This window comes from Pezoporus flaviventris, unplaced genomic scaffold, assembly GCF_033815535.1.
Source record: "Pezoporus flaviventris isolate CSIRO_AGI_PZ_B2104156 unplaced genomic scaffold, CSIRO_AGI_Pfla_v1 ptg000007l, whole genome shotgun sequence".
Classification (NCBI taxonomy): Eukaryota; Metazoa; Chordata; class Aves; order Psittaciformes; family Psittacidae; genus Pezoporus; species Pezoporus flaviventris.
In genome coordinates this window covers 60,980,217-61,007,096 of record NW_026892555.1, presented here as the reverse complement: position 1 = coordinate 61,007,096, position 26,880 = coordinate 60,980,217, and the positions used below count along the sequence as shown (strand labels likewise).

The 26,880-nt window shown below is 46.7% G+C and overlaps 1 protein-coding gene across 1 annotated transcript in view; it reads left to right on the top strand.

The window, feature by feature from the left end:
- Window positions 1-230: 230 nt before the first annotated feature.
- Window positions 231-26,880, top strand: part of RIPOR2 (RHO family interacting cell polarization regulator 2) — a 64,132-nt gene continuing 37,482 nt past the window's right edge. Inside the window, 1 exon segment of the mRNA XM_061448945.1 lies at window positions 231-528. Coding sequence (XP_061304929.1) covers window positions 465-528 — 64 coding nt within the window. The 5' untranslated portion in view covers window positions 231-464.

Here is a 26,880-nt window from a genome sequence, read left to right as displayed (position 1 = left end):
ATGAGAAAAAGACCATGGACACATGGGACTGAGAGAGCCCCAGGGGGTTACTTGGGTCAAACTGTCCCTGGGGTGAAAGTGAGCTGCTCTGCAGGACCAAGTTGTTCCCAGCCTCTGCCACCAAAAAGGATTCGCATTCATATGCAAAACCCCTGCACCCCAGGGTGACAGAGCTCCTGCTGTGACATTTGTGTGACAGGGCAGGGTGCATTTTGTGCCCATCCTGCCTGTCTCTGCTCTCAGTATCAGTATCGGCTTCTCAGCAGTAAGGACACCCCACCTCAAAACCCATCATAAAAACAAGAAGCTTTACTCGTATGAATGAGGCTATTTTCGTAAGTGCGGATGCGGAAGCTGTTACCACCAAAATGTTTAGGGAACCGGTGAAAGGAAACAGTCAAGCTGTAGCATAGGAACCAGTTCAAGCACTTGGCTCTGGCTGCTCCCTGAGCTGCGTCCTTGCCATGATGCAGCACACCCAAGAAGATCTGGCTGCACCCGGGGAAGAAGATGATGTCTTTGGGGAAGGTAAAGTCATCTTTTTTTAAATTAATCCTTCTCCTGCTCAGACTAGAGACCGGTTTCTAGCCTGGGTGGTATTTCTTGGGTAAATCTGAAGTTGTCTGTGGGCTCCAAGGTCACAGGGTGACCAGACTTTCTTTTTCTCCTAAGAGAATGGAGAACAAAAGCACCCTAGATACAATAAAAATAACTTTCACACTGTTTCAGCAGCTTGCTTCCTTAGCAAGGGGGTTACTGCTGATGAAGATAGCTGGGGGAACACCAAATGTGTTTTCCACAGTGGCTACACTGTGCAAAGTAGCGTTGGGCATTCACCACAGGTGCAGCTGTCACTAAAGTAGTAGAAGCTCTTTATAGGGGCTAAAGGTGACTTTCTGCTTAAATTACCAGAGCAAAATTAGCCTCCTCTTCTCTGATTGCCACAATGCAGGGCACAAAGCTGGCACTGTAGTTTGTTATCCCTAAAACTGCTTTGCTGTAGCTTGATTCCTCACTGCTAGCATCCCAAGTCACTGGTTACATGTGTACCAAGTGATCTCAGGTCAAAACAGCAGAGACGCAGATAAGAGGACCCTGAGGAGGAAGAAGAATCTGGCCCACGGTATCTAATTTCTGCTGCTAGCTGCTGCCCTTTGCACTTGAGCAGGGGCTGGGGGAAGAACTTGCTCATGCAAATCTTCTCCCGGCCCCCAGCCCTCTGCAGTTTCCAAGGGAGTTGAAGGCACAAAGAGCTGCCTGGATCTGCTCCAAAGACTGTGAACCTTTAAACTCACTTTCAGCACAGCTTCAGCAAACCTCATTTAAACAAAGCTCAGCTGCGGTTGGTATGGAAAACTTAGCAATGAATAGTGCCAAATCAAGTTATCTGTGTCCCAGTGAAAGGCATCAGCACAGAAAAGAAAGCAGTTTCAATGATGTACTGTCTGTACTCAAATACATTTCTCACGTCTATATGCCCCCACTCCTCACACTGTGTCTCAGACTGGGCTCAGAAGGGCAATGGATTTGAAGAAAGGAGACATCAGATCATTTGCATTCAGGAAAAAACCCTGATAGTTCAGGGAAGACATGGGGAAATGCCAGTGGGCAAATCAACTGGCAATGAAAGTACCCTGTTGCATTCCCTGCATCCTGCTCTTATGCAGGTGGATGCTGCTTCACAGGATCACCAGCTGTGTGCTCTGACTCAATATGGACATTTTCAAGTGCTCTGAAGAGCCAGTGGGATTTAGGCTTCGTTGCTGTTTCTGAAACCTCTAGCCTATGCTCTTAATCAGAAATGTAGGAGGGAAGGAGGGGAATTGTGCAGGTTATTCGACATTTATATTGTGTTATCTGAAGGGAAAGACACAGTACTTAAGAAATCCTTTCCAGCCTCTCAACTAAGTTGTTTCTGGCAGGGCTGATCCAGCAACAGCTAGAGGAGGCTGGCTTATCAAAGCAGGAACATTTTAGAAACCTCTCCATGACCCTGCTTGGAGCAGGAGGTTGGACTACATCACCTCCTGAGCTTCCTTCCCACCTGGGTTATCCTACACGCCTAGGAGTTGGTGACAGACTCTTCAAGTCATCTGTGTGTAACTGGGAACACATCTACCCCAGCTGCTCTCTTGGCCAGAGGGTCTGTTGGCTTCCAAACCTGCCAGCTGGAAAGCCCGGACAACACAGGCACAGTGCTAGCCTTCCCCTTCAGCCCCTCTCCTCTCTCTTGAGCGGGTTAGCAGGAAAACATTCACTCTTGGCTGCTATTTCTGGAGTGCTGTTGACCCTGGACAACCCAGTGCTCTTCCCCAAGCTGGGTGGGATCCGAGAGGGGAGGAGCAGAGCCTGTTTCAGTCACCCTGCTCATGCTGCAGAGACCTAGGAGCCAGCCAAAACTGAGTGTGAGATTTCCAGGCCAGATGGAGGCATTTGTCAGGTGCTGAACTGCAGCTCAGTGCAGACCACAGCTCATAGGGCATGGGCTGAGGGTTTTTGTTCTCCACATCTGGCTTGGTTTGGAAAGCGGTGATGACAGATCTCCCATCCACCTTTTTAGCTTCTCTCAATGCTTAGCTACTCTCACAGTTAAAGATAGCCATTATCTTTTTTCTTCAAGTGCTGATTTGTTCTAGGTTTTTTGGAGTTTGTTGCCTTCTTGCCCAGGAGAGCAAGGAACTCACTATTGCTTGTACATATAAATGTCTCATATAACTATCCACAGACTGTATTCATACCACTCTTACCCTTTGCCATTGTGCCATCTTAATATTCAGTTTAAAGTTGCCTTTTAGGTCACTGACATGAAAAGAGTTAAATCCCATAGGGACAGAATCAATCTGTGCTGGTCCTCACTAGAAACTGGCATCCCTGATGATTCCTCAGCTGGGTAACATCTGTCATTCAGACTTGTTCTGAGGCCCTTCAGCATTTCCCAAATTGATCTAATCCTTTTTAAGCTTCTTGAATAAGATCTCATGCACTATCAAGTCTTACTTCTTATAGAAGTCAAATTACACTATCAATACAATGGGCAGGGACACCAGCCACAAGACCAGATTGCTCAAAGCCCCGTCCAACCTGGCCCTGAACACTGCTAGGGATGGGGCATTTTGCTTATATGACTCCTACATAACTTACTCTGTAACAAGGCCAGGACCATTGCGTCATCATTGATAATTGCGCCATTTTTATCTGCTTATGCTCCAGTAGCATGTATTTTCCTTATTGTACCTATTTACCTTATTGAAATCCCAAGTCACGGAGCTTCGTGTGGCAACATATGCTACACATATCTTCCTGAAAAATCAGGCTGACTCTTGCAGCAGGTATTCAAAGCTTGAAAATGTTCATCCTCAAAGAAAATACTTTAGCCAATGTTCTTGTTTTCTAATATCAACCTTGCACTTACATTATGCTACCCTCTTTCAAAGGATCTGCAGAGAATTTGCAAAATGACTGTGCTTAGGTTCAGTGAAGTACAGCTCCCTCTTCTCTACATCATTTTCATCGTTTCACAGAGCACAGCTGTAGTATGCAAATGTTTTGAGAAGGAACCATTTCAGCCTCTGGAAAGTATAGGCAGTGACACGTTTTGTTTCTTTTACGGCCTTACTCAATATGTTAATTCAAGGCAAGTGACATCAATTAGTTTTACACCTTTGTTCAGTCAAAACACCTGCTTTGAGGAAAATGCTTAGTTTTCAGTGACTCCAAGTGCCTGAGATTCGGAAGTTACAGAAATTGCCTCCACTAGCACAAGGCTTCCCCTCATCACTGTAGCCAAACAGGCGTGGGTTTTCTTTGGGTCTGTCTAAGCTGAGGAGCCAGCGAGGCTCCTGCAGCTCCCATGCCCAGGGAGGGAGGGAGATTTGGGCATGCGTCAGCTCTCTTGGCAGACCTTGGTCTCCTGGGAGGAGAGCTGAATGCTCACATGGAGGCATGATGCCACCACCCCAGCACAGCCTCTGACTGGGTCCAGGGTTTTGGCACAGCAGGAGCTGCCGGATCAACTCAGACGTATGTGTGCACAGAGTTTGCAAGCACTCAGCAAACACAGGTAGCATATGGGTCCAGGCATTTCTTTAGCAGTGATCAGCATATCCAAACCGAGAATGCACAGGAGAAGTAGAAGTTAGACTGTGATTTATTGCAGATTGTTTCATAGAGCTGCTCCACACTGACCTCTCCTCATGTCTCCCCTTCCCACCTCCTCTATATGCCCACTAGCTGGACCCATGATAACTGTCACCTGCCTCTCAGGCCAGAGCCAACACAAAATCCCATCCATGTTTCCGAAACATGGGGGCAAAAAGCAAAGCTGTCTTTTTCATAATGTCCAATAACAAGTGTGTGCTCCAGTTCAGTTGACCAGAGCTCCCCTTGAGATGGTGCAATGCACAGAGTCCCAGGGTCTTCTCCTTGCCCAGGACTGATGTGCTGCCATGGCACACAGCTGCACTCCAGCCTGCCACAGAACAGCAGAACAATAGCTGCATCAAACTTTAAAAGTGTGCTTCAGAAATGTACCAGATGCCTTTACATCCTTGTACAGCCTACCTGCCCTTTTTAAGAGAGAAAGAGTTTTAGCTCTGGGGTTTGGGATCAGCTTTGAGGCTTAGCTGAAATGAAAGGTAGCTGCTGTTCATGGTTATGTGTACTGCCTGGTGTATTGTAACATCACTGCTGATGTTAGAGAAAAATGAGGATAAAGTCTTGGATGTTAACTTAAAGTTGAGACATGCTTTTTTGTTCAGCAACAATTCAGGTTAAGCAACCTTTCTCTTCCCCTAAAGCAATACAAGACTATGCTTTCCTCATACATACAGCTGCAGTGACATGTCTGAAAGTCATGCAGGGAGATCAATGTCATAGCTTGTCCATGACCCACTGGCCCAAGCTTCTTTCTATGCTGTAGCTAGCAAGCCATTCACCCACCATGGCGAGCCCTGCTCTGGTGAGGACCAGTCCAGGTACTTCTTCTCCCCACAGAGCACATCAAACTGATGCAACTTTAAACAAATCATGTCTTCTAAGGATATCCATGAGTATATATCAGTATGCTATTCCACTGAATGTCTGTCTTAGAGATATACAGAGATGCCATTTTTCCTGTTTCCAGCTCAGAGTTTGACATGTCCGCTTTTTCCAGCATATGAGTGCCTAATATCTGAGAAGGCTGTAGTAAAGGCGAGCAGATTTGCAATGTATTAAGCATGGGAGCGTTTCCTCCCTGACTGCTGGGAGACTACGTATCATTGTCCTGAAAATGCTTACAGGTCCCACCAGCCCCACTTGTCCTTTCAGGTTATCTCATGCTCCCGGAAATGGAGAACACATGTGCCATAGTCACTGCAATCCAGGGAAGAGAAGTCCCATCACTGCATCACCAAGGCAACAGTGCCTGCTTTAACCAGATAGATAGATCATAGTAAGAGTTATTTGGCCTACAAACTCAGATTGAAACACCTTTCTCCAAAAATATGGGCAGACCTACTTAATGTGTAGGAAGAGGATGGCATGGAGAAAATGGAGCTCTCTTAGGGAGCATTTATTCCCGTTTACACTAAATGCTTTGCTCACCTACTTCTCACAGCTGCTTCTTTTGGTTGTGGCCCATGGGCAGATACAGAGTTATGCAGATGGGTGAGAGGGCTTTCTGTGGTCAGAGGAGTCAGTGCGAGATGCCCATCCCCACCCTGGGTGCATCAACCAACCCGCAGTGCTCTGGCCTTCCTGCACTTCCAGCTGTCCTGGGCAGCTGGAGGGCTATTTTTAACAGGCCATTGTGCTCTGTAGCTGAAGAAGAAATGCTTAAGTCCTTGAGGCCCAGAACTGAAAAGGATTGAAAGGAGAGACACTTTCTGCTTTGTTGTCTCCTTATTTTTTAATTAAAGATCTTTGATCTTTCAGTTGTTTCCTTCTCCATGTCTTGAAGGTAACTTGTTTGGTTCGTATTCGTCAGAATATTTCTAAATCACTCACAATAACAACAGTGAAGGAGAAAAACAGGTCAAATAAACAAGTGGCATTTAACCAGCCCTCAGAGAAAAGAGGAAGGTATGTACAAGCCAGAGGGAAACCACTGATCAGGTGTGCTCATGCCACCTTCTAAGCTTGCAAAACAAGTGTCCCACCAAAAGCTACAACAAAATTGCCTTCCTTTTCACCCATTTTCCCCCTCCTGTGTTTAGATGGTGTCTCTACAAAGCTCTGTGAAACAAGCTTTTTGTCGCCCAGCCCCATCATGAAAGTCACAAAATAGATGTGTCTTGGCTAACATGAGCTGATGGCGTAAACAGCTTCACCCCTTTAACAATTCGAGGCACAGCTCAGCTGCCTCTGAAATGAGCTTCCCCTGCCTGGATGCTAAAACCAAAGCCTTGTGGTTGGTGTACCAAGGGTGTGACAGTCACAGAACAGCCGGGGCAGGAAGTGCAGAGTTAAAAGGCGAAGAGTGAAAACGGTCAGAGAACATGTGTTAGAGACAGAGGGGAAAGTAGTTGAGCACTTGACTTGTCACAGAGGTTGATGGTGGGATGATTCCCACATGGTAGGATTTCTCCTACATCTCAGCATGGCGTGGGGGGAATGAGGGGTGCTGTCAGGCCCCACGGAATTTTTGGCTTGATCTGACATCTAAGAGCAGGGAGATGGTTTGAAGAGGGGTCCCACTGTGGCAGCCACTTAAGCAATCCTTCCACACTGCTGAAATTCCTAGTTCAACCCAGAGACATTGAGCTAAGGGGGGTAGGTATATATGTGTGCATTTGCACACCCCAAAAAAAGATTGGGTGGGGAGGGTGCAGGAAAGCATTTATGCTGTGAGGAGCCACGGATATTCCTGCGTCTTTGGCAACTGGACAACAGGTGAAGCAAAACCACTGTGGAAATGCTGAGCACAATAGGCTTAGTGCTGCATAACTCATGGGGGCTGACACTGGCTTCCTCTGGTTTAATTGCAGAGTCTGGGAATCGGAAATTTCAGGCACCTAGAGCTTGGAAGTGATGCCTAGGGTTCAAACAGTTGGTAAAAAGATGGAAAGACAAAAAGCGAGGTGTAAAGAAAGGAAGGTACAGTGAGAGGCACATAGCCAGAGTGAGAAAATAAAGAGAGATTTTGGAGAAAGTTCCACTGCGACCCAGCCCCTGAATGAACAAATGACAAACACTTAAGTCCATAATCCCAGGTGAAATAACCACCCTGGGAAGCAAAACCCAAAACTGCTCAAAAACTCAGACAAGGGCTTGCAACACCTCCCCTTTCATCATGCCAGGCTGCTCCCCAGGCCAGCCCTGCCTTCCTGCCCACCATGTGCCCAGCCTGAGGGGAAGTCACCCACAGCAACAAGCTTTTGTGCAAGTGATCTTCTCTTCATGCCGTGCAATACTGGAGTGAAAAACCCTCTGGGCTCCCCTGAGGAGTGTGCCTATGGTCCTGGAATGGCAGTGGCCCAGCAGCCATCTAGGAGCTTCCCTGGAGGTGTGTCAGAACCACCTGCAGCAGAAAAGAGGGGGACAGCCTCTCTGAGGGGATGGCTTTACGAATATATTGCCATTATCATAGGCATTAAGTTTTCAAGGACTCCTGCAGAATGCTCTTGGAGATGAAATCTTCCATCTTTGCCCTACAGCTCTCTGAAGTTTGTGATTAAGATGCCAGAGGCTAACGATGCTGGCCAGCCTTCAGGCTCTATGGCATAAAGGGAGCTTCATTCACATCTTTCTCACTTTGTGATAGCTCAGGGCAGTGAAAAAGTTCTGCTGTGAACATGGATGTAACCCACGGGCACTATGTTCATTTTAGCAGGGTGGTTATGCCTGTGTAGAAGTGCAGTTTGCCAACTGGGAGCTCCCTGTAAGTTTTGGACTCCCACTCACTGCGTTTTCTCACTCGAGAAGGAAGAAGAAAAAGATAGGACAGGGCCCAGGTAATGCCATGAAAATAACTGAGGTAGCACTGAGTAGATAAGTCATTTTTCTGTCTCAAATGTCACCAGCAGACCAGGGGTCACTGGAGTTTCCTAATGGTGGTGATGTAAAGAGCAGACTGAGAACAGCCTGCTTCCTCTAGGGAACCCCTGAGTTCTAGAGTGCCATCTGGATAATCAGTCTGATCTATGAACTGAATGATTTGGGGAGTCTGGGTAACATCAGGACTGAAGGACTGGGCCATAATACTCAGCCTTCACACTGAACTAACAGATTTCCTTCTCTTGAGTGCCTCAGGGAAAAGAGGAATTTTACAGATGCAGATAGATTTGAGGCTAGATAGCATCTCTGAGATCCTCCTACAAACATGTGCAAGGGGTGCCACACTAGCAATACTAGCATAATTTAACAAGTGAGTCACTTTTGTTATTGAGAGGGGTAGGAATGTTGAAAAGGGTCCATAGAAAAATATTGTCAAAGCAGAATGAAGGCAAAGGAGGAGCAGAACCCTCCAGCACTGCTGAGCTCAGCTCTGGAGTTGGATGGCTATAGCTTTGTTTTGATTTTCCCATGGAAGAGCAGGCAGCTCGGGAGGTCCTGATCTGCTCTGCCTCTTCAGTCACTCTGGGGAGCTTCCTGCCCATTCTATTCCTGATGCCTGCTGTGAGCCAAGGAAGGGTTAGCTTAATCAGCAACACCAGCCACTGCTTAGTGCCAAGCTGTTGTCATTAATCACTTCAAAAACCACTGCTCTGAAAATAGTACCCGGGGTCAGATGTTGAAAAGCTGACATAGTTTAATCAGCGTCATTTAACCTTAGCCACAAAGCCAGACCACACCCCTAAGAAAACACTATTTCTTTGCTTTAAATTACATATTATTTGTCATTTTTTAATTCAATTCCACTCACATCCCTAGTGACATGGTACAAAAAGCTGCTTTTCATCTTTTCTAGAGGAAACAACCGCTGAGAGTGGTTAAATACTTCCATGTTAAGGCAAGCTGGACCAATGAGCAACCTATATTCCCCCAAGAGACGCATAGGGATACTGGCCTGCGGGTTTGATCACGAGCCTCTCCATGCCGTAGATCCACTCCCTCTCCTTTGGAATCTCAGTCCAAATATTTGGCAGATGCACTTGGGGCTCATTATGTTACAGAGGCAGCGTATTCATTGCGCTCCCCCGAATGGCATTTCATGTGCGCTGCACTTGTTTTATATTTGCTATATTTAAGCCACAGAAATATGCGGTGATGAGGAAAAGAGGGCTGTGGTGGTATCTTGGAGGCTGGAAGGGGATGAAAATGATTTCTCAAAGCTGCAGCGCGCTGTGCAGAACTGTGGCCCAGGAGAAAGGAAGAGGGGCTTGGTCAGCCCAGGTCACTGGCCACACTGAGGAACTGGCTGGGCCTCCTATACTGCTGTCCATCCGGAAATGATTTCGGGGCAGCTCTGGTTTTATACTAGTGTAACTGAGGGTGGAAATTGCTTGGAGCCTTTTCCCCAGAGGACTCTTCCTGGGTTTCTGTTATGAAGCCACTACACTGGGAACATGCAGGAGTACAGGTGTGCAGCACTGCAGGCTTCATACATGGCACTTGATTTTGAAGCTTGTCTGGCATGATTTGCTCTGTTCCCTCCACCCCAGCCTTTGTATCCTTCTCCTACCTGACCATCATTTTCCCCAGACCATATTCTTCATCCCTGCAGCTCCTTGTGGTTTTGCCATGACCTGTGGGACACACTTTGCTGGAGGAAGGCAAAGGCTGTCCTTACACTGCTGCTGGAGGGCACAGCAAGGCAGGCCGAAGCCCTGGGTGCCCCAGCCTGCTCTTTCAGTCATGGAACTAGGATGACTTTGGTAGTTGATAACATGTCCTACCCTGTTTGGCCCCATATAATACCTGTCCTTCATGATCCCTGGTCCTTCCAGGTCAATTGCCTACTTCATAGCCTGGGGTGGATGAGTATGGGGCTGGCCCAGCCATGCCTGGGACTGCTAACCAGAGAGTGGTTGAGCATGTGCAAGAAAGGCTTTCTTCTCCTCTGCGCTTCAGACCTTGTCCCAGATTTACAAGTGCAGGTGAGGCTGCAAAAGAAGTGAAAATGGGCTGAGCCTACATTTTAACTAGAGCCCTGATGTCACTAGCAAGTTTCACCAACAGGTCTGGTAACTTGGGTAGAGATGGCATCAAACCCTACGAGACTCCCAAACACAGTGGGGAATTCAGCCCGCTGCTGTGATGGAAAAAGAAATCTGGGGCAGGGAGCCAGGTTTGGGCACTTGAGAGCCAAGAAACAGGAAAGAGCCAAGAGATTACGTAAAGATTCAAGACAATCCCAACAAGGAAGCTGGGATCAGATCAACTTTCTGTCTACAAAGCCGGATCCTTTCCTGGAAACAGTCTAACAGTGCCTTCTTGATCTTATGCATGCTGGCGGTACTGGGAAAGGCAGCCCCAAGCAGGTATCTCCCATGCTGCAGACCTTTGGGAAGCACTGCATTCCACTCTCCGCACTCCTCTGGACAAGGTGGTAAAGAGGGTTTCAAGTCTGTCCAGCAGCAGAACTTGAAGCCAGCCCATTGCCAACAGCATGGAAGAGGTGGTCTGACAGTTGCGCTCCCAAAAAGCAGGCCAACAGCACCATACCTGTCGCTTCAGATCTCTGATCACTACCATAGCTTTGATCATTGCATTGCATAGCTGACTTCCAGCTGTCCTGGAAAGCAAAAATAAGTTTCTAGCATTTTTCTGTGTGCCTTAATTAGAAAACAAGGAATGCTTTTCAAAACCAAGAGAGAGGGGGAAATAAGGCTAGAACTGCAGCACTAGACATGCCATCCACACACTTGGTGTGCACTTAAGAGCGGCTCAGCGGCCTTGGTTGCTAAGCAGTCTGAGAAACTGGAATGCGCTGCTCCCTGCAGCCCTCCACGAACACTGCCACCCAAAATCTGCCTGAAAAAGGCATTGAGGGTGATTTTGAAATACGGACAGTTCTGGCGGGTGGGGGGGGAAAGCAATCAGTGGCTCCTTCCTCCTGCTCCCCCAAGTTATACACATGTGGGCAGGTAGGCTGTATGCTTGTGCAAATGCCTCCCAAAGTTAAGTTGTTATCTTCAAATGCTGCCAGAGGCACAGGTCATCAGTGGGAAGTGTTCTTGCTCTAAAGGCAGCTATCTCAGTTCAGCACAAATGCAGCAAGGTAGACCAAAGAAGAGATAAAGGAAGGATTACCTATGGAAAGCATTATCTTTTGCAGTACATGAAAGGCTAAAGGCAATTCCCCTTTATGTCCCTGGCCCTCTCTCTGCACGCATAGCTGTTCCTTGGTATATCAATTGTGTCCTGACCACCATGCCACAGGGCAAAACCACTGCATTATACTTCAGTTTTTCTCAAAGATCCGGCTGTGCTGAGCATCTGGCCAGAAGTCCCAAAAGGTTGAATCTGCTCCTGAATAACTGCAGAAGATCATCTCAAGTAGCTTTTCCCACAAAACGCCCCAAGAGCAGCAGGTGGAAAGCTTTACAGAAGCAACAGCAAGAGAAATGCGGAACTTGAGAGAGCAGCAACACAGTGATGGGAAGTAAAAAGGTGGAAACGGTTGCACAGTGGTTAGAGGATGTCAGCAGTGAAAAACAAGTGGAGATCAAACTCTTTTAGAAGGAGACTAAGAAGTGTTACAGGATGATGATGAGTGCAAGCCAGATGTGCTGGGCAGGCTCAGCTGACAGAGAAGGGGGTCAACCCAAAGGGCAGCACAGGCAAGGTGTAGCAGGAAAGTTGTGGCAACACTTTAATGTGTTTAGCTGGAAAGAGTAACAGTGAACTTGTGTATGCTTAGAAAGTTAAAGCTCATGTCTTGCCCAGGTTGCTCACGGCAGACGTCAGGCTCTTGTCTTTTACCTCTCCCCTAAGAGCCTTTCCAAATGATGGTTCTGGCACCTGCTGCGCTTCCCACACTCAAATGTGATCACTCACCTCCTTTTTTTGGATCACGGTCCCCAAATAAGAGTGCTCAGGCTTGCTACCTGTGTTCACACAGTGTGATACCTGCTGGAGACGTCTTGTGGGGCATTCATCAGAGATAGGAAGATGCCATGCATTTCCAGGCACACCGTTATCAGCAGGAGAGTTACATAGAAACATAGCAAAGAAACGTTACAACAGAAAAAGCTCCGATACAGATTGCCTTCCTTAAAAGCTAAGGCAGGCCTGACCTATCTCAGACATCCAAAGCTCAAAGCCATTTTCTGCCCGCCTATCCCCCCACCTCCTTTGGCTGATCCAAACATGCTGATGGGAGACCTCCGTGTGAATTGCTATCTGCATGGTCTGCTGAGTATTGACACCAATCCTTGCTTGCAGGTGAAAGAATCCAGGCCTAGGCTAAGTCTTTGTATCTGCATAACAGGCATACACCCCACTATCAGCAGGGAAATTGCACCGACATCCCACATTTTCACAGGGGTGTTCATAGAATCCTCCCACAGAGTATCTTATGTGGGAAAAAGGGTTTCCCCCAGACCTGTGTCCAGACTGCCGGGTCCTGCTCCCTCTTTCCAGGTTTCTCTAGGTATGTCTGCAATGGACATGCGAGCCAGGAGCTCTCCTGGCTTTGCTGAGTTGATGGATTTAGTGGGCTGGAGCCTGGAGGGTGATGGGAAAAGTGAAGTACTTCTCATTATATCCACCCCCTGGAGCAATGTGTAACTGATGCATATCAGCCAGAAAATCCTGCTCAGCCCTTGCAAGAAGCCTTCCGGGTGCCTGGGAGGAGCAGACCGTTTAGGTATTCTCAGACTATAATCTCTTCATTCATAATCCTGATTTACGATTTGGCCTGGGAGCAAAGGCTAATGGCAAAGAAAGTGCCCCGGCAAAGCTCAGCAGGTAATTTAGGAACTCTGGCTTAGTTGTCTCAAGTATAATGTGGGGTTACCATTGCTGAGAATCAGTGTTTGTGAAGGTGCACAGGAGCTGGCAAGGAGGTGGAAGTGCAGCATAATTGGCAATTACTGGTTTGGAAAGGTCACTGTTTTCTGGAGACAAAGCTCAAATCAGCTGTTGTCACTTAGAAATTTCACTGGGGACATTCACGCTGACCTATTTTTAACATAACAGCAGATTACACTGTAATACAGTGAATAATTCATAGGAGTAGTAGCATGATCACAGCCACAATACAACGGCAGCTCCGGTTCCTGCCTAATTACTGAGGGAGGCAGAGCTCTCTGGCATTTTCCACCGAATTAGCAAAACAAGACACACGTGGAATGACTGACCCTGAGCCTTTCAAAAGCATGTGCGTCAGGATGAATACATGTTCCGGAAGGACTAAGTGGGACAGAGATTTTATCTAGAGCATCTGCAAGTCTACTCAATCTCCCAGCAGTTTCGGCAAGCTGCAGCACTGGAAGCAGGGAAGAGGGAATGTGTGCAGGGTTTGGGGTGACAAAGAGGAGGAAACTAGCTTTCTGTGTTTGTTATGCAAAACTACAATGAGAAATCAAGAGAAATAAGCTCATACATCCCTAGCACATGTATTTGCATAGGGTAGAGAATATTTCCTTGAAAGAGGAGGCTGTAAATGAATGAGGTATTTGCATCTGCAACCTTAAGTTCAAAAACTCTTCCTCAAGATACCAAAAGGGCCAGAGGGAATTTGTGACATGGGTTATATGATAAAGTAATTGCCAAGAACTACTGTAGGAGGCTCAAGATTGGAGCAGGATGCTGCAATTAGTATATAACACTGAAAACATTTAATAAATTAACCAGGCTTCCACAGTGAGATCTGCCACCCCCTAAAAGGCTGAAATGGACTCAAAAGCATATTAAGTATGCATGATGAGACATTTATAGCTTTCAGCATTGCCACAAATATTCCGTCTCCTCTTCCCCTGGCATTCCACAGCCTGAGGCTCACAGCTGCTTTGTCCAGAAAGCAGCTTCTCTGTCTTGACCTCACAGTTCACATCCTGTGTGAAACCCATGAAATGGGGAGTAGTCAATCCCATCAGAGACATGGAAAGGTCACCCTAAACATCTCACCTTGGAGCTACAGCAGTAGCATTGTGGTGGCAGCGGTAGAGAAGTGTGTGCCTCTGGAAATGCACCGCTGGGATTGCTGTAAAGCCCATCTGAACTCAGAATCCTTTGGGAATAGCTTGTAGGCCCCAGAGTTCTGCACACCAGTGTGAAGAGCAGCATCCTTTTCTGCTTTTATTTAATCTGGAGTTGTTTTCTCTCATTTCTACTGCTTAAGGGTACTGGGTGCTGTTTATTTTCAGCATACAATATAAATAACACAGGTTCATTACTGCTGCTGAAAATCACTCCAGATCAGGTGAAATTAGCAGCTTGGATTTTTATTCATTGAGGGTTTGGGTTTTTTCCATGTGTAATGCTCTGTGAAAGCCCAGCTCTCTTTCGTTGTTGTGATTTCCTAAACTTCCTCATACTGCGTCATCCTCTGTGTGACAGGTCTTCAAGCTCCATGAAAAACATACCTTGAGAAAGGGTGAGTCTACCTATCCTGACCCAAATGGGCAAAGATAAAGATACAGGAATATCGGGATGGTATCAATATTGCCCCCTTGAGCCACCATCTAAATTGTATCTATTTACCAACTGCACAGACCTACCAGGGATTCCCCCCCCGTTATAGTAAATAGGACTATACATTTTGGAAGGAAGACTGGACTTGAAGAAAACACCCCAGAATCTCTGGGAAAATGCTGCATTCCTACCTTTTTTTCCTTTCTGGGGTAACAGAGGGAAGATACTCAAAGAAAGATGCTCAAAGGAAGAAACGTAAGGTCCATTAACTGCAATGTTCTATCATTTACAGTCACCTTTAATTGCCGTCGTTAGCCCTCCCAATATCCACATTTAGAGTCTGCTTTCGCACACACTACTGAGGGCAACTGGCCTCGGGAAAGCGGAGCTGCGGGAGCCTGTTCCCCCACCATTCCCTGCGGAAGGATCAGCGTGGTATATGCGCCGGGATCAGAGGGCTTTTGCGGATGTTCCACCTTTGGGGCAAACCGCCTGAGAGGCAGCAAGCGTCGAATGACAAGATGGAAGAGCCGCGCGGACGCTCCCAACAGAGGTGCAGAGCCGCCAGCTCCGCCTCTTGCCAGCCGGGAAGAGATTGGTGGGGGGGGACACGACACTGCGGGGGCCCACACCACCCGCTGGGGATCAGCTCCGTTCTGCTCCGCACCGCCCGCGGGGGGGCGGGCCGCGGCTGCGAAGCGCCTCGCAGCAGCGCCCCCGCCTCCTCCTCCTCCGCCTTGTCCCCATCCTTCTCCTCCTCCTCCTCCTCCCTCCCGCAGCTCCGCAAGGAAAAGCGGCAGCGGCTGCGCTCGTTGCCAGAGCGGCGGTGCGCTGGGCTCGCAGACGGGCTGCCCGCCCCCCTCCTCCTCCGTTTTCCTTTTTTTGTTCAATTTTAAAATTTTAAATGATTCTTTTTTAATTCTTCGGGGCTATAATTAGCTCTGCGGCTGCGAGCGCTGCCGCCGGGGATGGGGCGGCGCGCTGTCCGCGGAGCGCTGGGCTGCGGCGGGAGAGCGGCGCCCCGGGACGGGCTGTGAGCGGCGGCCGGCGCGGACAGCCTCGCTGGCACCGACAGGTACCAGCACGGGCTCGGGGGGTCGGAGCGGGAGAGAAACCCTTGATAGGAGGAAGGGGGGCTCCTGCTGCCCAGGCAGGACGTGGCCGAACCGGGATGGAGAGCGTCTGTGCCCGAGCGGCTCCTGACCCCTCTCCGGTGCCACCTCCCCGCCGGTCGCGGGGGTCAGGCGGCGACAGGTATTTGTGGCTGGACAAGGGAGTTCTGCGCGGCGTCCTGTGTGTGCGTCTGGGGTGGGAATGTGAGGAAAATCTCGGCTGTGAGTGGGTGTCCGCTGAGGGATGTGAAAAGCTGTGCGGGGGAACGAGTTTAATGGTTTCCCAGCGCGCGTGGAAGTGCTTAGCCTGGTTTCCATAAAAAAAACTCTCAGTCTATTAGGTCTTCTATTTCCAGTGAGCTTTTATGGTATTACTGGTTGGAGGAAAGCTTAGACCCTCTTAAGTTCTCCTTTCAGTCTCTAGCTCGTTCCCAAGAACTGATGCAAGCGTACTACACTCTGGCACAGCACTTCAGTTTACCTTTGAATGCTCTGGTTACAAAAGGTCAGCCTAATCTGAGCTGGTCTTTCTATGGCTGTGTTAACTGAGCATTTTGCTGTCTCTCATTCAAAGTTTCAAAAAGCTTCTGGAAACTCTGTGTGCGCGTTTGTGTGCGTGTGGCCGTTCTGCCTTTGCACCCTTTCATACATCTCCCTAAGAGCTGAATGTGTTTTCATGTGTAATTTCTGCATTCATTAATCTGGCCGTGCATTCAGCCACGCTCATCTTAATTACCATGTTTGAGCTGCTGTCACGCAGCTGGAGCCCGGGGCAGGGAACACACTCCCAAACAGAAACATTACCTTCATGTTCTCCAGTGGCTAATTAGGTTTCACAAGCATCCCTCTCCTTCTGAATAAACAAGAGCGAAAGCATACCCAAACAGGGGGCTTAAGGAAGGAGGCAAGAGGACGGTGTCTTTCCTAGAAGGTGTCTGCACTTGCTGCCCAGCTGTCTCTGAGATTTTCACACACTGGAAGATACATAAGTGATTTACTGTGGCCAGACTCGAGGAAGGCATCTGCTGAGCCGGGTTAGGAGCATGGCTTTATAACCATAATGGGCAAATGTGACAGAGTGCTCCATGCTTAAGTAAGTGTGGGTGGCTATATATTAAACAGTGGGAGTGTAAAGGCAGCAGAATCTATCTTTTCTTCTGTAAATTCAGCCTTTGCTCAGCCAGTAACTGAATCACTAGGGAGAGTCAGTTAAGATGGTGTCTGCAATGGCTGCAAGTGCAGGGGAGCACTTGTGCAATGTGGCCTTTTAAAATCCTGGCATCCATATCATTGTGCTGGTTTAATGCCTGACATTCAAGCAGCACTTCCCTGACAAGGTGTGGGTTTAGGGGGGTTGTTTGTTTGTTTGTTTTAATTTGTAAGAAGGAACAGATTTCATTTCTTTTCAGGATCCTGCCCTGGGATCAGAGCAATTAGCTTTTCTGTATCTCTGCTTCTCCCTAGAATGACAATCCAGTTATATCTTAGAGGTTTTTCTATAGCGGAATGAATATTCCTTAAACATTTGAGAATGTATAAAGGGACAAGTGTGTGGTTCAGGATGAAGGAGCATCCCTAAGCGAGAAGGTGGCTGTACTTCCTTGTGGTCTCATGGCACATGACCACTTTATTCACCAGTATCACAGAGCAAACGCTCAGGGTACAAGCGGTACAGAGCACGATTTCACAACTCTCAGCAGCGCATTCACACGGCATGCAGGGTTACATTTTGCTGTTTGATATTTTTAAACCCAAGCAAGCAGAAAGGTAAATTCCACACAAAACACTCTGCTGGGAAAGGTCTGGTTCTGGGGAGAGCTGCCTTGCTTCCCCACTGGGAAGAAGTGGGAGTGAGAACTAAAGGCAGCATTGGCTTTTTCCAAAAAAGGGATGGCTGGTCTGACTTGGGCTTTTTTTTCTCCGCATGCTATACATGTGGCAGTGACAAGCTGCTCACTGACAACCCACTTACTGGGGTAGTTTTCACCACTCAAGCTAAGCTGCGAGCAGCAGGGAGATGGGCAGGTTGTGTCTGTGCCCATTGAGCTAGCACGGAGCATCAGCTGAAAGCAGCCAGGGAGGGAAGTGAGGAGAACGATGCCTGAGTGTGTGCTATGGCACAGGCTTCTTAGAGAGGACATGAGATAGGGGTCTGCCACATCACTTTCAAGCTATGTGTTCCTGGATGACTCTCTTAACAAAATGGGAAGAAATGTGGTTATTTTCACACTTAGCCGGAGCTTGGAGGTCTGTGTTCTGTTCACTTAGCTTCCAGTGCTTGCTGCTCTTCTGGCAGGAAGGTTCTTAGACATGTTTCTCAGTCAGATTTTCAAAACTAATCAGCAAGGGCATGCACTACTTTTTTCCCACTGGCTCCAAGATGTGCTTGCCCTTTGAGAAGGCAGAGAGGAAGCACTGGACACACTGCGAAGTTAGAAAATCAAACTCCAAGTCTTGTGAGGAAAGCAATTTTGCTCTGAGGGACTTCACAGGCTGTGGTGGCTCCAGTTTGGATGCGCAACAGTGTAAACGAGAATTCAGTTTCCTGTAGTGAAGTTGCCAACATCTTTGTTTCCCTCACTGCCCTTCAAACATTCAGTTTTTCCAGAGCAAGACAGGAGGGCACTCTGTGTGGAGAGGAGCCGGGTGGCTGGAGGAGGAGCAGCTGGATGGGCTTAGCCAGCTCCCTGTGAGAGGGCTGGAAGCAGAGCGGCAGCAGGAGCCAACCCTGCGTGCAATAAACCAGATCATATTATATATCTCTGCCTAATGTCAGGAATGGCTCAGTTCAGGCTAGGCAGCCAGCTCACTTTGAACCTCATGACTGTCCTTCCCTGCATACCCCAAATCGAAGCAGAAACTGTATTTTCCTGGCCACTGCTGCTCAGCAGCTTTATTTTTGCTCCTCCATGCAAATGCTGCTCTTGCCCTTGCTTATCTGCACCCATGTGAGCTGAGTGGCTGGGCTAGGGCTGGCTCACTCCTGCCCTGTCCCATTCTGTCCCATTCTGATGGGATGTGGACCTGTTGGAGCAAGTCCAGAGGAGGGCCACAAAGATGATCAGAAGGTTGGAACGCCTCTCCTATGGAGACAGGCTGAGAGAGCTGGGCTTGTTCAGCCTGGAGAAGAGAAGGCTCTGAGGAGACCTGTCTTCTAATACCTAAATGAGGCCTACAGGAAAGCTGGAGAGGGACTTTTTGTAAGGGTGTGTAGTGATAAGACAAGGGGAAATGGCTTTAAACTGAAAGAGAAGAGATCTGGATTAGACATTAGGAAGCACTTTTCACTATGAGGGTGGTGAGGCACTGGCACAGGTTGCCCAGAGAAGTTTCGGGTGCCCCATCCCTGGCAGTGTTCAATGCCAAACTGGACAGAGCCTTGTGCAACCTGGCCTAGTGGAAGGCGTCCCTGCTCATGGCAGGGGAGCTGGAACCAGATGATCTGTAAGGTTCCTTCCAACCCAAACCATTCTATGATTCTGTGGCCTTTAAAGGTCACCCAATCCAAACACCCTGCAGTCAGCAGGGACGTCTTCAACTAGATCAGGTTGCTCAGAGCCCTGTTCAACTTGACCTTGAACACTTCCAGGGATGGGGCATCTACCACCTCATTGGGCCACCTGTTCCAGTGTTTCACCACCCTCATCATAACAAATTTCTTACTTATATCTAGTCTAAATCTACCCAGGTTTTAGTTTAAAACCATTACCCCTTCTCCTATCACTGCAGATCTGCATCCAGGGGGTTTGGATTCAGCCCCTCAAGTTTTGTCTTTATACCTCCAGCTTTGAAGTATCTCCACTTCTGGGTCTGGTGCTGCTGGGAAGAGAGAGGATCTCGCCCTCCCTGACCACGTCCAGGTTAATTAGGGAGCAGCAGCAAGGCTCCAGGAATTGGCTGTATCCAGCCGTGATCAAAAAACAAGTGCCAGTACATGCTGGTGTACACCTCGAATCACCTTGGTGCTCCTGAATTGCTTTTTGGCAGCCACAAACACAGACCTTGCTTTGGTCTTCGCATCCAGGCTCTGCACCCAGTGGCCTCAATAAGAAGTGAGTCCTCTAAGCATGATGCAAGAACTAACTGGATTTTATTTCCTAAAGTTACCTTTTTCTGCCATGTTTTTATGTTAGAAGTGTATCCTGTATTTTCTACTCCCCAGCCAGCACAAAAGAAAGGGTATATAGCACAGAAGTATGCAAGCATCTTCCTTCTCTTCAATGGAAGGAACAAATTGAAGCTGACAGTTCCCTGGACCCAGTGCAACACATGAAGTAGTCACAATCATACAGTTTATTGTCCAGCCCTTTTAGAGCATCAGAAGCTCTCTGGTCTCTGATGCCTGCAGTAAGCTGACCTTGGCTGGCAGAGCCAGCCACCTCATTACTGCTGTCCCACTGCTCACAGCCTGCCCTCTCCCCTGGCCCTCAAACAGCCCTATTAATTGCAGCAGCTAGAGCTTCCCAGGTCAGGCAGCCTGCTGGTAACCCTTCAGTGACACGAGATCTGTTTCACATAATTCCTTTTGCATGAAACCTTTTACTTATTATTATTCAAAACCACCCAGATATTTGTCAGACTTTACTTTGTCCTGAAAACATTGCCAACAGAAAAGCTTGAGGCCGTCCATCAACTCCAGAAAGCAGTTGCAGCAGAGCAATCACCAAGGTTCTGGTTTTAGCTTGTGCTTTCACCTCTACAAAAGACCAGGCTAGGCTGACTATTTAAACATTTCTATCTGAGCTGACCAAAGGAAGGAACTCATTTACAGTGAAATCCGTTGGAGATAGGCAAATAAGCACCTGCAGATAGCTGCAGGAGTTCATGTTTCAACAGACAGGGCAAGGTTGAGCACCCCAGCTTCCTTTCTCATTCCCCAAATTACCATCTCACTATCTGAGCAGCCAAAACAGCTTGACTTGTCCCTCAGTGAGGCATCTTTCTTTCTTGATTTTATCTTGCATCTGCTGCAGACTGAGGCAAATTGGAGGAAAAAATAGTGTTTGTACTGAACATGCCCTTTGAAGATGTCTCGGGGAGTGGGGCTTGTGCTTGGGGCTGAGATAGTGTCACTTGTCTGTGGTACTGTCTCAGGCAGGCAGGTAGGTAGGGCATTCGATGTAGCTCTGTAGTCGAAGTCTTATGGGCGTTTTCTAATTGTATAACATGAGGGAAAGGGCCTTTTCCATAATTAAGCAACCTGACATCCTCTGTTGGTATTTAATTTAAAAATGTTTGGATTTAAAACTTTAATTGTGGTAGGGACGTATGTTTCAGCTTTGTGCAATAACATCCCTGCGAGCAGTCTTTGGCCAGGGAGTCTTCCCGGGTACGAAGACACACTTTTCTCTGCCCATCCCTGCAAGTGTTGCTGGATTATGGTAGTAACAGCTGTTCTGTGCCTTTTTCCAACCATACAGGCATGTCCGTGGATGAAGATGCTGTTGAAAAAATGCCAATGCTCAATTAAGTGCATAATGTGTCAAGTCCTGCATGACTGACTGCCCTTTGCTTGTCTTGTTTGGTACATCCGCAATATACCATTTTGTTAGTTCAAAGAAGGACTTGGAGGTTTTCACAGAGATGATTGTGGGGCAGGAAACAATTGGCTGTGAGGTGCTCTTTGAACGATGAGGCTTTTTTCTGAATTCAGTGTAACAGTCGCAGGCCGCATCTACTTAGATATACACAAGACCTTATGCATGAGAATAGATGTCCTCTAAAGTAAACAGGGGCGAGTGCTCAGTTTATTAGATACTTAGATTAATAAAGCCGAGAGCTGGAAATGCTCTGTAAGTCATCTGTGCTACACAAAACCAAACCAAAGCCGTTTAAAAAAGGTTAAGGCTTCAGCTGAGGCTGGAAAATAATCAGCTTAAAATCCTGCCTGCATATACTAAGGTTTTGCTTTCTTTGAAATCAGAGGGGGATGTTGCCATCATCTCCCCAGCTGGACCACAAAGCCTTGCTTCCATGCATGCAGGTGCTGGACTGGAAGCACTTGCAGTATATTTGATTTCCATGCCCTACAATGAAAGCTAAAGATCCCTGATGATTAGATAGCTTTTCATCTGGAAGTTATCCAGCAAGGGGCTGCATTTTTCCCCATTCTTTCGTGTCCCTGCCCTTAAAAAGAAAATAATCGTCCTTCCTGGTACAGAAGAAGGGACCAGTGAATCCAGTGTAACAGCTCCTATGTGAACATAAACCAAATACTGTATGCAGAATTTCTGCAGCCACTTTTTTTTTTTCCTTGTGGGAATGTCATGCTGCTGTGAAGTGAGGAAGACAATTGCTTCCATTGGCAAAACGACGAACTAGTTTTCCATCATCTTATAAACCCATTATATCCTCCTTTTCCTATACCCTCAATGACAGACCATCACTTTGATGTGAACTGGAAAATGCAGAAATCTCAACAGAGAGGGAAATGAGGAAGGAGTGAGAGGGAGAACAAGATAAGGGGTCATTCTTCTAAGCTTGCCATTAGCCTGCAATAGCCCCAGTGGGTTTTTCCTTCAAATGGCAGACTCTGGAAAAGCAGGGCTGTGGTGAGATGACTGCTGCTTTAATTTGAGCAATGCAAAGTTATACGTCATAATTGCCTTGTAGTCCAGCAACAATAAACGCTGTCAGATCTATTCATTCCATGCTCAGTTTATCTGTAATGTCTCCGTGCCTGAAAGACTCATATGGTAACTAAACCTATAGCATGGCTGGACAGTATGACTTTTAAACTCAAAATTTTTGTATTTAATAATGTATTTAATTTGTATTTAACTCAAAATTTAATTTGTAATTAATTAGAGATTAAATTTACCTATTTAACCTGACTAGATCTACTTGCCACGTATTTAAGTGTTTCATCAGGTTTGCTCTGACTGTGCCTGTGACAGTAAAATACAGGCATTTAGGATTGGTCGCAGGCACTAATGGCAACAGGCACAGACCAGACTGTATCCGTGGCATTAAACTCCCCTGTTCTTCAAAAGAGGAAAACACATGAAGACTGCTTTGAGAATGGTCCTTGGCCCTTGCCAGTTCCCAGACCATGCCCAGTAGTTGTGTGGGAGAGCGCAAACTGGCCCAAACCACATCTGTGCCAGCAATTGCCCAAGCAGCGTAATCTCCTTTGCCCCAGGGAGCAGAAAACCCTTGCAGATTCAAGAGGGAACAACTTTCCTATGATGAGAGACTTAGAATCATAGCAGAGTTTGAGTTGGAAGGGACCTTTAAAGGTTATCTTGTCCAATCCCCTTGCAATAAGCAGGGACATCTTCGATTAGACCAGGTTGCTCAGAGCCTGATCCAACCTGATCTTGAATGGTTTGAGGGATGGGGCATCTACAACCTCTCTGGGCAATCTGTGCCAATGTTTCACTATCCTTATAATACAAAAAATTCTTCATTATGTCTAGTCTCAATCTGCCCTCTTTTAGTTTAAAACCATTACTCTTTCTCCTATCACAACAGGCCCTCCTAAAAAGTCTGACCCCAACTTTCTTATAAGCCCCCTATAAGAACCGGAAGGCTACAATCAGATCTCTTGCACATAGCAAGCACCTTCCTGGTTTTGCTCACTTTCCCTGTTGGTTGTCAGATCTTTTCTCCAGTACGAGCATCATTAACACAAGCTTTTCCAAGAGGGACTCTTCATAGCACAGATTTCCCTTATCCCTCTATCCTGCATCAAATGTATTTCAGCTGCTTTTTACAGCTCCTTTAATGATCCTGGCTGAAGAAGGTAGTGGTTTTTGGGGAAGTTCAGGCTGTTTAGTGATATTAGATAAGGACTGTTGTCTATTATACCTTCGAGAGTTTTTAAAGATTAAAATACTCTAGCCAGAAGAATAATAACCTCTGCCATAACTTTAAATATAACTCATAGAAATCATATGTGTAAGGTCTTCTTTAGCACAAGATTCAAGTATTGAATTTAAATGGACTGAAGACAAAAGACAAGGGAGTAACATCTGGGCACACAGCTTCTCTTAGTTGTGCATGGACGGTGTTCAGCTACATGATGTACTAGAGGAGAGCTTCAGACACATGCTATAGCCAAATACAAATGAAGTAACACAGGACTTTTACGGCAGTGCTCTTGTGAGGTGTCGAAAAGATTAAACAAATCCATTGCTGCAATGCTCCTATCTGGGACGAGAATGCTCAGCTTTAAAGATCCTCTGCCCTTAAACATGTAGTTTTGTATCTTAATATTTTAGTGAGCAACATGACATTAAGAGGGCCCTTGAAATAGAATGATCAATAAACATCCAGGCCGGTTTAAGTCACCCTAATCCCATGTATTTAAAGAGGAGTAGCAAAGTGTTTGTATCTCATTAGCAACTGAAAGGTTTTAACAACAGTGCTGTTTTACTTTCCTTTCAAGGATGAAAAGCCTGTCTTATTTGTTTAATTTAGCTGGCTCATGCTTATATTAGAGCGTACCTGGAATGGATACCAAGTACAGCTACAATTTGTCTGTCTTGGCTGAAGCGAAACAAATAATCTCTAGAGCAGTCCACTGGTTACCAAAATCATCCTATGTGTCTCTTTGATGCATTTACTTCCCTGCAGATGCAAAGAGGTTGTATGTTCTGCTTGCTGTCCTTGCCCATGCTGCTGCCATCTGCATTAAATGAGAGTTGTAAACAGCAGAAATACTGGTGCCAAGTAATAAAGGAAAGCAGTACTCTTAAGGATGATTTTATATTAAACACTACTGGGTCATTGCTTTTCTCTCCTGCCAGTGAGAAGGTTTTTATGTTCATTGCTTACACAGTCTGAGAAAGTGAAGCCACTCTGCTGCTTGTACTTGACACAAAAATTTAGGTCACTGCTCAGAGTCATCATGGATTTTGACAAGAGACTCCCACTGGAGTTGCATCTGTTGATATCAGGGATGACTTACCCTCCTTGTTCTCAGATCATACTCATGGGCTCATCCACCTGTTACTGTTGGTCAGTAAAGGCCAAGGGAGACCACCAGCACCACTCATGGCTTCCTAGGCCTTCCCTACCGCTAATGCTTTCAGAAGTGCAGTATAGGTTGATTGCTTTATGTGATCTGAACTGAGAAACTGAAATTCCACCCAGCATGTGCGATCAGCCAGGCAGTGTTCAGTGGCTTGAGCTGAAAGAGGTAGAGAAGTACCTAGGCTGCTGCTGGACAGAGTAGCTCCCACAGCCTGCTTGGCATCATGCTAGTCTTAGTGCTTAACACAAGATCACTCCTCGTAGTTGATCTCCTAATACAGGGATAGAGAACAGAACAGCACAAAGCCTTCCACCTTTACTACTGGGTAGCACTGCTGAAATGACAGCGTGATTCATTGCTTGTGCAGGTCACTCGCCCTGAATTGGTGTTAGGGAAAGGTGTCTTCAGAGCACAAGAAGATAATTTTCAGTTGATTTTCAGAAATACATTTTCTTTAGGTTACTTGCTGGCACTTGAATGGCAGGGGGGGCTTTGTTTTTAATTAAATCCTTGATTGCCATAACGAATAATCAATGATGAGTAGGATTGGAGCTGACTTCTAATCAAAGATAATTCTGCGTAGCGGGGTGGGTTTGAAATGAACGAACGTCAAATCTGATTAGACAGCTGGATTCTGATCCCCCAGCCACATTCATATACACTGTTACAGACCAAATTTTGCTTATCTACACTAATTCCAGCTGAATATGATTGCTCCGTGTTCCTTGTGCTGTAAGGGAATGGCATTAGGGAGGGTACCATGTGGGCTCATGCACACACTCACTCCAGCTGCCAGAGAGAAACAAATGCTGGAACTGGGAAAAAGGAGGTCAGTGACCATGAACCCATCTGTCCTGCACGGGAACCATTTAGGATCATATTTATTTTTCTTGGGTTTATGACAGTGGAATAACTCATTCGCATTTCCCTCTCCTTATGTTTTTGGTATGTGCCGTACCAAGGGTAAGGAGCAATGCTGTGAGTGTTTCTCTTGAGGGGAGGTTAAGCAAAGGAAAGGGCAGTTTGTAGCTCCCCAGCAGGAAAAGTGGGTCATGTACCAGGACCTCTGGTGAAAGAGTAGCAGCAGGAAGAAAGCTAATTGTGGTATAAGACAGAAGGGGTGCTGCTTTTACTTTTGCCACCCCCAGACATTATTTCTGTGCTCGTGAAGTATCGATGCCAAAGGCGTGTTTTACAGAAAAAATTCAAGATAAAGTTAAAAGTCCCCATGCTGACTTTAGCAGCTAGACTGGTGTGAAAGGTGACTGATGCTTGCTGAATTTATGGAGCTATATTGCAGCGGGAGTATCAGGTATCAGGTCCTATACATTTACAGCCACATACTCTTTACCTTTACTGACCTTCACTGTTAGCTTTTTTCTTGCTATTATTATTGCTTTTTGGTTTCTGTACATCCAATTTGGGTAGAAGGAGCAGAACAAACAGCATGAGCTATTCCAGTTGGTAGACAATTTGTGTTTCTGCTCGGAGTGTCTAGTGATGAGCTAGCAAATACTGTAACATTTGAGTTGAAAATGTCTTTACATTCAACGTAAAAAATGTTCTTATGGAAATGAGACCATGAAGTACAAGTCTTGCTGTCAGTATCAAGTCTTGGGAAGAACATTACTTGAAACAAAAGGTAAAATTGGCAACAAAATACCCAAATCTAACATTTTTGTTTCTTAGAAATAGGTAACTGTGCCTTGTGCTCATTCGCAGCGATTTCTGCATGGCAAACTAAAGCCCCCAGCTATGGACTTAAGTAGAGCTATAAAAAAATGCATGAGTTGCATAAACACTTCTTTGTGCATTGTAAAAACTGATTCCACACAAACTGAAAGTGTTGAAATGAGACTGATAAAAGAAAGAATCACCGTAGGTGTCACTGCATATAAAGCAACAGTGACAAGTGAGCACAAAGCCTTTGGAGAGATCCTGCTGGATAGGTGGTGGCAAGGCTTGGATGTCTGTGGCTGGGGAAAAGACCCACCTCAGGCTGCCACCAGGGGCAGGACAAGCTGTGGTGCACTAAACTAAGATTCCTGTTGCTCTAAGAGGTGGGGCAGAAGTTTTCTTCCTTCTGCTGGGGCAGGGATATGTTGCTACCAACACCTTTGATGCCTACCCAAGCATGACCCAGGTGCTCCCAAAACTCCCATTTGAAGGAGAGGGGCCTGTGTCAGTTACAGCTCCTTCTCTGTGCAGTGCTGCTCTCTGCAGCCATGCTGGTAAGTCCACGTGGCTCTTGTTCTGTATGCTAAAATTAACATTTGAAGCTCACAGATCTGC